Below are 11,428 nucleotides of genomic sequence, written 5' to 3' on the forward strand. Positions count from 1 at the left end.
TCTTCTTTTCTTGTTAAATTACAATTTGTAGGCATTACGAATCATTAAGTCGAAATAAGCATCATTATCGATACTTGCGCTGATAGCACTGTAATAGTTCATGAATTCCTCCTGTGTGACCTAAAAAGAAAAAATTAATCTTTAATATTTATTTTACGATATATATTATTTATTGGAAATGTTTATCTATTGCCTGATATTTTAATAAATAAAATTAATTCATTTACTTTCAATTTCTAATTATTCTCAATTTTATTATTATAATAAGAATTTTTGGAAACCTCAGGAAAAATCCATCGATAATGATGTTTAATTTGAAAATATTTGTTTTAGTTTTGATTTAATATTTTACTTACTATTTTATTCACTATTTTTATTATTTTATTTATTAACATTTTCTTTTGAATTTTAGGAAAAATCGATCGGTTATGATATTTAATTCAGAAATCTTTTTTATTCTCTATTTTATTATTTATTTTATTATTTAATAACATTTTTTTTTGTTGAATTTCAGGAAAAATCCATCGATAATGATATTTAATACGAAAATTTGTTTTAATTTTGATTTACTATTTTATTTGCTATTTTTTAATATTTTATTTATTATTTATTAACATTTTCTTTTGAATTTCAGGAAAAATCGATCGATTATTATATTTAATTCAAAAATATATTTCATTCTCTGTTTTTATTATTTAATAACATTTTTTTTTAATTTCAGGAAAAATTTATCGATAATGATATTTAATTCAGAAATATTTTTTATTCTCTTATTATTTAATAACATTTTCTTTTGAGTTTCAGGAAAAATCCGCCGATAATGATTTTTAACATAAAAAAATGTTTTATTTTTTATTCACTCTCTATTTAACGTTTTTTTCTAAATTGCAGGAAAAGTCCATCGATATTGATATTTAATAGAGAAATATTTATTATTTTTATTTATTCTACATTTTATTACTTAATAACATTTAATTTTTGAATTTCAGGAAAAATCCTTCGATAATATTTAATAGAGAAATATTTACTATTTTTATTTATTATCTATTTTTTTATTATTCTCTTATTGTTTATTTAATTGTAAATTTTTTTTTAAATTACAGGAAAAATGGATCGATATTAAAATATTCAAATTAATGATCGAGAATGACTCAATGTTTATTATTGTTATGAATAATAATTTACTTACATTTCCATCCGCGGTGGCTCCATTCTCGAAGTTTTCTAAAAATTTATTTAAAATAGTTTCCTCCGACTCTTCGCCGCTTATGTATCGTGGATGGCATTTGACATTATAAATACCCCGTAAATCTTCCATTGTAATTTGCCCGTCGCCGGATTTGTCCATTTTTTGAAATGCTTGATCAACCATTTTTTTACGACTGTCGTTCATCGGTGGCTGTTTATATAAAACAATATACAATTAGTTTTCATTAATTTTTTAATTTTAATCTAAATCAATTAAAATTAAAATTTTAATTTAATTATAAATGCATTTATCATTGCATTTTTTAAATTTAATTTTAATTTAAAGAAAAAACAATTTTATTTTTCCAATTTTGCAAAAATAATTTCATTTAATAATCAAATATAAAAAATAATAAACTTTCATGTTAATATATTGTTATTTTTGATAGCAATTGTTATTTTAAAATTTACTTCCACATTTCTTTTTAATTTCCAAAAGTAGAAAAACTTACTCTCACAGCAGCGATAAATTCGTTGATACTAATTGACCCACTTTCATCGGTATCCAATTTTTGAAAAAGATCATTTATCTCATCTTCGGATAATTCGAGTCCTGTGTCTGCTATTCCAGTTGTGAATTCCTCCAGATTCAATTGTTTATTCCCATCATCGTCCATTCGTCGAAATACTCTATAATTAATAATTTTTGTATACAATATAATTATTATCATCTTTTTTTAATTATTAATTTCTACAGTAAAAATTAATTTTTACTGTAGATTAATATTTTTAAAGTTGCGACTATTTTTAACACAGAAAATTATATTTAAAAATTTCTAGTTTTAATTTAATTAATTTTTTAGTTTCTTTTTTTAGTTGTAAATCTTTTAGTTTATTTTTTTGGTTTTAAATTTTTTAGTTTCTTTTTTTATTTTTAAATCTTTTAGTTTTAAGTTGTTTGGTTTGAAATCTTTTAGTTTTAAGTTTTTTGGTTTTTAAAATTTATTAGTTAATAATTTTTCAATTTTATGAGTGATGACTAATAATGGTTCTTCTTACCTCCCCAGACCAAGGATGCCATTAGCACCCCTGGAAAGGCAGAGAAGACGTAATTTTTCGATGCTGTCCGTGGCTGAAAATATGGCCCGTTGGGACTTATTGATCATCTCAGTCTCCTGCCTCGTGGTAGCACTCTGCGGCCTATTGAACATCTGAAAAAAGTAAAGTGTGATTCAGTTTTACGTAATCGCAGTCAATGTGGTAATAAACGCCGCTGCTCTTGCAAAATATTAGGTAAGAAAACTAGACTTTTCAATAGTAGACTAGAAAAGAACAGAGATAGATATATAAAGTAATCATCAAACAGGTAACGAGAGACTCATATTCTTATCTCATACTATTGCAATTTTATATCTATAGGACACTCTTTTAAAGAGAATTTCAAGGACATGAGAAAAGAAAACGATTAGTTTTTATAGAAAAGGCAAGAAAAAAAAGAAATCGAGTATTTCTTATATTATTTCTTTTTTTATAGTAAAAGTAAAAAAAAATAAATAAAAACAAATTGAAATATTAGGGAAATTTTATTTAGAAATATCAAAAATATAAATGAATACAAAAGAATTATCAGGGATCATAGTTAGTCCCCTATATTCACCCTTTTTTGTCCCCATAAATTAATAAAATCCCCCTAAAACACCTAAAATTATTTATTTTCTATTTTCTACATATTCCCCTTTTTATAATTTTTCAAAAAAAAAACTTTTTCTTTGGAAATAGTAAAAGTTATTCTCGAAATTGAAATTTTAACAATAAATTTTATTAATTTTGGAGAAAATTTCAATTCCATAAATTGAATTTTAACAGACTTGCGTTTACAATTTTCATAAATATACATAGATGAACTTCGAAAGGTTTTAATTTTAAATTTTATCAATTTTCAATTTTGAATAAATTTCATTAAAAATTTTTAAAAATTAGATTTTTGAAAAATTGTAATAATTTAAATTCTTCTGAAATTAGTTAAATTTTTCAATAATATTTCATTAATCATTAAAAATAATGGATTTATAGAAGAATTATAGTAAAAAAAAAACTAAAAAGAATTGAATTTTGGAAAAGTTACAAATGATTGCAGAAATTCAATTATTTTCAAAAGTTAAAATTAATTCCAACTAAAAAAGTCAATTATTTCCAAAATTCAATTATGTTCAAAAATTTAAAAAAATTCTCGTCAAAATTTCAATTATTTAAAAAAAACGTTTTTAGAACGTTTCATGTCTGCAAAATAATGTTCCAAAAACGTTCCATTGCTTTTAAAACGTTTTAGAACCATATAACGTTTTTGAGACATTATTTAGCAGACATGAAACGTTCTAAAAACGTTTTTGGAACGTTTTTAAAACAATGATAGTTTTTTGCCCACTGGGAAGTTATTGAATTTGAATGTTTCGAAAAATTTTAATTCCTATGGAAAAATAATAATTAAATATTTATTTAAAAATGAAGTTAATTTAATAATTAATAATTTTAGAGTAAATCAGTATATTTTTTAGGGTCTGGGAAAAAGTCAAAATTTTTTCTCGAAATCAGAGAAAAGTCTAGGAAAAACAAAATTAAATTTTTGTGTCAACCCTGAATAATAGTAATAATAATAAAAATAATAATAGTAATGATAATAATAATAACAATCTTATTATTCAGTTCTAGTGAAACATTGAATCGACGAATTATTAAATTCTCAGTACAACATTGTTGCGCGAAAAGTTCTAAATATTAAAACAGAAAGGGCGAGAAAAATAAAAAGTTGCTAGAAATTGATTATGAGAGGCAACCTTTACATTATATGCATTTATAAGATAATTATCATACGAGACGATCTTATTTTTTTTCCATATAAATAATGACCTATAAATGATAACTGAATAACATTGTTAATAATTATTTCATTTGACATGCAATAGTTTATGAAATTAATTTTCCATTATTTTTTATATACTAGAAAAATAATTTCAAATTTAATTATGAACTTCTGTATAATTGAAGACTAAATAGAAAAAGTTCTTTCTTTTTCTTTTTTTTTGCAATTTAATTATAGTTCCGAAAGAGAAATATTATTTTATAGGAGGAAAAAAAATAGGAGTGCCATTTTGGGTGTGTCAATTCTAACTTGACAATTAATTCAATGTTTAAATCGTTTAATTTAAAGAGTTTTAAACTTTAAACAGTAAATTATAAATTTAATTTTCAAACACTTTGAATTTTTGTTTTTTGAATTTTATTTTTACTTATATTTTTATTTATTTATAAAATTTCTTCAAAGGACCAGAAAATAAATTCTTTACAATTTCAATTTAGTTTTTTGTTTCTGATAATGTTAATAATTTGAATGATTAAAATTACATAGTGATTATTTAATTCTTTTTTATTTTTACTACTATTTTTCTTATTCATATTATCAACTCTCGATAAATTAAATTTATCAAGAATTTGTGTCCCTTGAAGAAAATTTGATACTAAAAACACTCGAGAAATAGAATTCTCGATAATTAAAATTTTTTTATTTGTCCCTTGAGATTCTTTTTATTATTTTCATTATTTGCATTATTTTTTTGTTATTTTTATTATTATTACTTTAATTATTTTTATTCTTATTCTTGTTATTATTTTTATTGAGTAATTATATTTATTACTATTATTATGCTTTTTATTTTATTTTATTTATTTATTTATTTATTTATTTATTTATTTATTAATTCATTTATTTATTTATTTATTTATTCAAAATTCGAATACAAGCAAAAAAATTTGTCCTTTTATTTCAATTAGAACACAATATAAGAATTCGTTTTCTACGAGGTCATTAATTGTCATTGCCTTTGAGAAAGAAATATTAATTATGCAAAACTTAATAATTACGAACAACCGGCAACGACCTCGAATAAAACCTACCCCTGTAACTTAAAGCCAATGTCTTCATTGACTTATACATATACCACACTCGATTCTCTCTTTTCTATTCAATGAGAGAAACTTTTTTTTTCAACCCGCAGCTTTAATTCTATTTTTAGAAATTATATCTGTACATTTATTTCAATATAAAAGAGGAAGAGAGATAAAAAAAGTAGTTAGTGACAAAAAAATAGTTAAACTGACAATTTATTGAAAGATAATTTGAAAAAGAAATTTTGAATTCTGATAAATTATTTCGAAATATTTCTATCTTTATTTATTACCACACTTTATTTTTGTTTCAGATTTAATATGAAAAAAAATTATCAATAATTAAAAAATATAGATAAAAAAAAAGAAAAAAATAGAAGAGAATTTAGAATTGTGAAATGTAAAATTGTAAATGCAGTTTAAATGCGATCATAGACATATACAAACCTCGAAATTAGACGATCGAACAGGATAAGCCATGCATAAGAAAATAGTCATGAAACATATTAAAATCTTTTTTTTTTACAACAATATTAAGAGAGAGGAAAATTTCAAAAATATTGTAAACCACGAAATGGTAGGAAAAGAGAGTTTTTTTTTATTTGAAAATTAGAACATACCCTAATTTATTTCTCCAAAAATCTGAACGTATTTGATACATGGCTGAAAGGAATTAGATGATTATTTTCTTTTTTTCAAATTCAAATTCAAAATCTCACCCAACACTCAACAAGTGTGCGACTACCATTTAGGGGCTTCAATATTATAAATTTTTATTATTTCTATATATATAGGAAAAGAGCAGTCAAGAGAAAGGAAATTTTTTTTCAATTTTAGAAAAGAAATTATTAAATTATTAATTAATTAAAACTATGGAAAAATAAACACACTAGTCGAAATTTTACGAATTTTCGATTCGAAATTACAAATTGGAAAACAGTCGATAATTATTTATATCTACGAAAATACCAAAAAGAAATAAATATAAAAAATACAAAAGAGTACAAAAAGTACAAAAAAGAAAAAAAATACAAATAAGGAAAAGAAAATTTGCAAATTTTGGAAATTACAAATTAGAAACAATGGAAAATTATTTATATCTACGAAAATAACGAAAAGAAAAAAGTACAAAAAGTACAAATAAAGAAAAACATAAAAATGGAGAAAAAAAAGTTCGCAAATATTGGAAATTACAAATTAGAAACAATCGAAAATTGTTATTTTTATCTGCGAAAATACCGAAAAGAAAAAAGTACAAAAAATACAAATAAGGAAAAAAAATGTTCGCTAATATTGGAAATTACAAATTATATCGAAAATTGTTCTTTTTATCAACGAAAATATCGTAAAGAAAAAAAAGTACAAAAAAGAAAGAAATATTAGAAGGAAAAAGAATTTCACAATTCACAAAGTTTGGAAATTACAAATTAGAAATAAAAAGAATCAAAAATTATTATTTATTTCCACACGAGTACTGAAAAGAAAAGAAGTATAAAAAATATATAAAATACAAAAAGGAAAAAAATACCTACAAGGAAAAAAATACCTATACAAAAAGAAAGAAAAAAAAGGAAGAAATACAAAAGAGAAAAAAATACGAAAAAAAATTCAAATTCTACCGTTAGTATAATTTTTTTTTCACTATAGAAAACTCTAATTCAAAAAAAGAAATTTTTTCTTTTTTGAATCTTACCTTAACTTTCTGCGCAACAGAATTTTAAAATTTACAAAAACACTTGTCGTTTAATTAAATTTTTTCTTTAAATAAAAAATACTTGGAAAAATATTTGAGAGAATGGAAAATTGATGAGTGAAGAAGAGAAGTGTTGAAAAAAAATTTGGAATGTACTCGGAGAAGACCGGAAGGTAAATGACAACAAGGGTGGAACTTATTCTGAGGATATGTTCTATATATGATCAATATATATCTTTCTCTCTCCATATATACAATATAAGTGTGTAAATTTAAAAATGTGTTAGTGTGTTTACTTTCATACAATTAAATAATAGGTGTGCTCTTCCGATAGTATGTGCATGTGCATAGACGCATAAGTACTGTGTCCATAACGACGATTTGTCACAACACTTGTTTTTCAATAAAAATGAGAAAACCAAATTAGATAATTTTTTTTTATACTATTATCGAATTTTAAGAAATGACAACTTCAGGAAATGAGAATTCATTTTTTATAAGAAATTTCACTTTTCTATTTTTCTCTTCTATTTTTTTTTATAATGTAATGACACTTTGTTTTTCAATAAAAATGAAAACTAAAAGTAGATAATTTTTTTTTTCTTTTATCGAATTTTGAGAAATGACAACAGGAAATGAAATTTAATATTTTATGAGGAATTTCACTTTTCTATTTTTTTCTTCTATTTTTCTTCTATTTTTTTATAATAATACTTGTTTTTCAATAAATGAAAATTAAATTTGACAATTTTTACACTATTATTTTATTTTGAGAAATAACAACAGGAAATGAGAATTTATTTCTTATGAAAAATTTCACTTTCTATTTTTTCTTCTATTTTTTTAATTTTATATATTTATTGCTATTTCGCATTTTTGAATATTAAAATTTATTTTTTATTTATTTACAAATTTTTTTGTATTTTTAATAAAATTTAGAATATTTTGAAATGTTTTTATTACAATTTAAAATATTTATAAAATCTTTTTATTAAAATTTGTAATGTTTTTAAATAATAAAATATTTTCAATCCTATTTTAAATATTTTTAATTATTAGCAATTTAATTTTGAATATTTCATTATAATTTGAAATATTATAAATTATTTTAAATCTTAAAATATTTATTCATTTATTTATCATTATAAACGGGCTTACAAAAATTTGATGCTCTTTCGTATAAATGCACTAGAAATGTAATTAAATTAAAGAAGAAAAATAGAAAAGTAAACATTAAAATATTTTCAAAAAGGAATTTTAAATATTTTTAATGCGATTGCAAATGTTTTGAAATATTTGCGATTTATTTTGGAATATTTTAAATTATTTTAAATGCAATTTTTAATATCTTCAAAAATATTTCTATCTAAATATTTTTAATTAAATTTTTAATATTTTGAAATATTTATAATTTAATTTGAAATATTTTGAATTATTTGCAATTTAATTTGGAATATTGTAAATTATTTTAAATACAATTCTTAATATTTTTAATGCAATTTAAAATATTTTGAAATATTTGTAATTTAATTTGGAATATTTTGAATTATTTGCAAAATTAATTTGCAATATTTTTAATTATTTTAAGTAAAATTTTTATTATTTTTAAATTATTACAATATATTAAAATATTTTTAATGCAATTTCAAATTTATTTTAAATTATTTGAAAAACAATTTTTAAAATCTTCAAAGAAAATAGATATTTCTAAATATTTTTAATAACATTTTTAATGTTTTTAAATATTAAAATTCTTTTAAAACAATTTTTAATCTTTTTAATACAATTTGAAATATTTTGAAATTTTTTTATTACAATTTGAAATATTTTGCAATATTTTTGTTACAATTGTGAATATTAAAAATTATTTTAAATACGATTTTAATAGTTTTAAATAATAAAATATTTTAAAAACAATTTAGAATATTTTTAATGAAATTTAGAATATTCTGAAATGTTTCTAATTTAATTTTGAATATTTTAAAATATTCTTTTTACAATTTAAAATATTTATTTATTTAATATAGACAGGCCAAATTTTTTTTTAAAATATTTTTAGTCAAATTTGAAAGTTTTAAATATTGAAAAATAAATTTGAATTATTTATATTTTTTATAACATTTAAAAATATTTTTAATAATATTAATATATGAAAAATTAAAAGAAAATTTCCAAATATATTTTTTATAACTAAATATTTATATTAATTTCAATATGCATTGTATATTTAGTTAAATAGAATTAAAATGAATTTAGAAGCGCTAAATTGAGCGTGAAATTGTAGTATATCCAATTCATTTCCTGCCTTTGTATTATCTCAAAAAAAGATCTTAAAGACCATTAATGATCAAGCATTAAAATTATTTATAGCCCAGGTGCCATATAGTTCACCATAATCATAGAAAATTTTTATTCAAACTTAATAATTACACCACATTAATAAAAAAAAGATTTTGTTTATTTATTTACTCTCAATAATAATAATAATATTATTATTATTAAAACAATATTGTAACAATGTTAATGAATTATTTCTCTACTTAATTTTAATGATTGTAAATTAACCTCTATTATTTGGCTATACAGCTATTAATTAAATTTCAAAATAATGAATGCAATTTTTTTTTCTTTGCTAAAAAGAAATTAAAATTTCAAATAAATAGATTTTTCCCGCCAAGTGGAAATTTTCCCTCAGCGCCGTCTATCGAATAAAGCGCGAATTATCCGTTAATTCAAAATTTTCATTTCTTTCAAAAATTTCCTTTAATAAATTAAAAAAAAACAAAAGAAATCAAATTTAAAAAAAAAATTCAAATTAAAGTCTAAAATCTTATCGTTTTCTTTTATTTTTAATGTTTAATATTCGAAAAAATATGTAAATATAAAATGATAGAGATGGCAAATAATTATCTAAGGGAATAATAGAATTAATCATTGGCTGACGTGTTGAGTGATATATCGAACAAATCAGAAGAGGACATTTGTATTTGTCCGTGCCACCAACTCACATTAGATTGGTCCACATTTATATGCGTGGTTCGCTATGATTGGCTGAAAATCGTTTTACTTTCTATTAAATTTTTCGTCAGTGCTTGATTTTGTGACAGTCGCCGGAAAATAACAGTGCTTGTTGAATGTCGTGGTGAAAATTAATTTACGTGTTTTTTTTTGACAATTTTTCCACATTAAAGATGAAAAAATTGTTCTTTGCCCTTGTGGGCGTATTTTTAATTATCGGTGAGTATTATTTTTTTCTTTAACTTTATGGTTAAAATTACTTCCTCATGGAAGTGTTGTTTTTTTCCGGGGGAGCAGAAGGAGATGTTTTATTTAAGCTACTAATAAAAAAGGGAATAATTTTTGAAAATAATTGTACATTTTTGTAAAAAAATAAGCATAAAATTGTATATTTTTTAAAAAAATTACTTTTTTTCTCTTTAGGTTTTGCTCATGCTGATACAATTGAGGAAAATGTAGGCACCGTTGAGAATGATTTAGGCGCTAGTAAAGAGGCATCAAGAACCGGTGAGTTTTTTTTTACTTCTGTATTAAAATTTTTCTATGAAAATTTCTTTATTGTCATTAGTTTTTTGAAGTTTCTAAACTCGAGTCTCCTGAATATTAGATTTGCTGTCGAATATTGATTCGAATGGTTTATTTATTCTTGTTATTTGCAGAGAGATTGAAATAATCGAGTTTTTAAGGAATAGAAGAAATTAAATTATTTAATTTTACTTATTAGTTAATTTTAAAAAAAGGAAATTTATTTATAGAATAGAATTTTATTTTCTATGTTAAAATTATAGTTTTTAAATTTCTTTTTATTATTTTCTACTTCTTTTGTTCTTTGTTTCTCTTTTTCTTTCCTTTTTTTGTAAGCGATTTTTTAAGTTTTCTTTTTTTATTTTATTGGTTTAAAATTTTAAGAAGTAAATTTTAATTTCCCAGATGCCGAGGTCGTGCAAAGGGAAGAGGAGGCAATAAAATTAGACGGACTGAACGTTGCACAACTAAAGGAACTTCGTGAGAAATCGGAGAAATTCACATTCCAAACGGAAGTGAATCGATTGATGAAACTTATTATTAATTCATTGTACAGAAATAAGGAAATTTTCCTTCGTGAATTAATTTCAAATGCCTCTGATGCATTGGATAAAATTCGTTTACTCTCACTCACGGATAAAAATGTACTTGACTCGAATCCCGAATTGGCAATAAGAATAAAGGCAGATAAGGAAAATAAAATACTGAGCATCACCGACAGTGGTATTGGTATGACGAAACAGGATTTGATAAATAATCTTGGAACAATCGCAAAATCGGGAACTGCCGAATTTTTAAGTAAAATGCAAGACGCCAAGGATATGAAGGAAATGAACGATATGATCGGTCAATTTGGCGTTGGTTTCTATTCGGCATTTTTGGTCGCCAACAGTATTGTCGTCACGACCAAGCACAACGATGACAAGCAATATATTTGGGAATCGGACAGCGCCAGTTTTAGCATTATCGAAGATCCCAGGGGTGATACTCTCAAACGTGGATCAACAATCAGGTAAAGATTCTAAAACTAAAAGTAAAAATAAAAAGTAATCAGAAAATACT

The 11,428-nt window shown here is 22.1% G+C and overlaps 3 protein-coding genes across 5 annotated transcripts in view; 2 read left to right on the plus strand and 1 right to left on the minus strand.

Annotated features, from left to right (window-relative positions):
• On the minus strand, positions 1–7,021 carry LOC122508884 (calcyphosin-like protein). Of its 3 annotated transcripts, none has more exons than XM_043622543.1 (6): positions 6,824–7,021; positions 5,578–5,643; positions 2,248–2,399; positions 1,701–1,878; positions 1,190–1,399; positions 1–120 (listed from the first exon to the last, which is right to left on the minus strand). In XM_043622543.1, exons 2-6 carry the CDS (start codon positions 5,626–5,628, stop codon positions 19–21), a joined length of 693 nt encoding a protein of 230 aa, XP_043478478.1. In that variant the 5' UTR covers positions 5,629–5,643; positions 6,824–7,021; the 3' UTR covers positions 1–18. The 3 variants fall into 3 exon arrangements, with proteins under 3 accessions (XP_043478478.1, XP_043478486.1, XP_043478495.1); XM_043622551.1 differs by lacking the exon at positions 5,578–5,643 and adding an exon at positions 5,751–5,793 and having other exon boundaries at positions 2,248–2,388; XM_043622560.1 differs by lacking the exon at positions 5,578–5,643 and having other exon boundaries at positions 6,824–7,020.
• LOC122508874 (constitutive coactivator of PPAR-gamma-like protein 1) overlaps positions 2,352–11,428 on the plus strand; it is a 26,736-nt gene continuing 17,659 nt past the window's right edge. The window contains exon 1 of the mRNA XM_043622505.1: positions 2,352–2,481. The gene's annotated coding sequence lies outside the window, so the exon portion shown is untranslated. The remainder of the gene's footprint in view (positions 2,482–11,428) is intronic.
• The window catches only part of LOC122508876 (endoplasmin), a 3,380-nt gene continuing 1,851 nt past the window's right edge, over positions 9,900–11,428 (plus strand). The window contains exons 1-3 of the mRNA XM_043622530.1: positions 9,900–10,060; positions 10,265–10,348; positions 10,772–11,378. Coding sequence (XP_043478465.1) covers positions 10,015–10,060; positions 10,265–10,348; positions 10,772–11,378 — 737 coding nt within the window. The 5' untranslated portion in view covers positions 9,900–10,014. The remainder of the gene's footprint in view (positions 10,061–10,264; positions 10,349–10,771; positions 11,379–11,428) is intronic.

The sequence above is a fragment of the Leptopilina heterotoma genome, unplaced genomic scaffold, assembly GCF_015476425.1.
Source record: "Leptopilina heterotoma isolate Lh14 unplaced genomic scaffold, ASM1547642v1 Lhet_114, whole genome shotgun sequence".
NCBI lineage: Eukaryota > Metazoa > Arthropoda > Insecta > Hymenoptera > Figitidae > Leptopilina > Leptopilina heterotoma.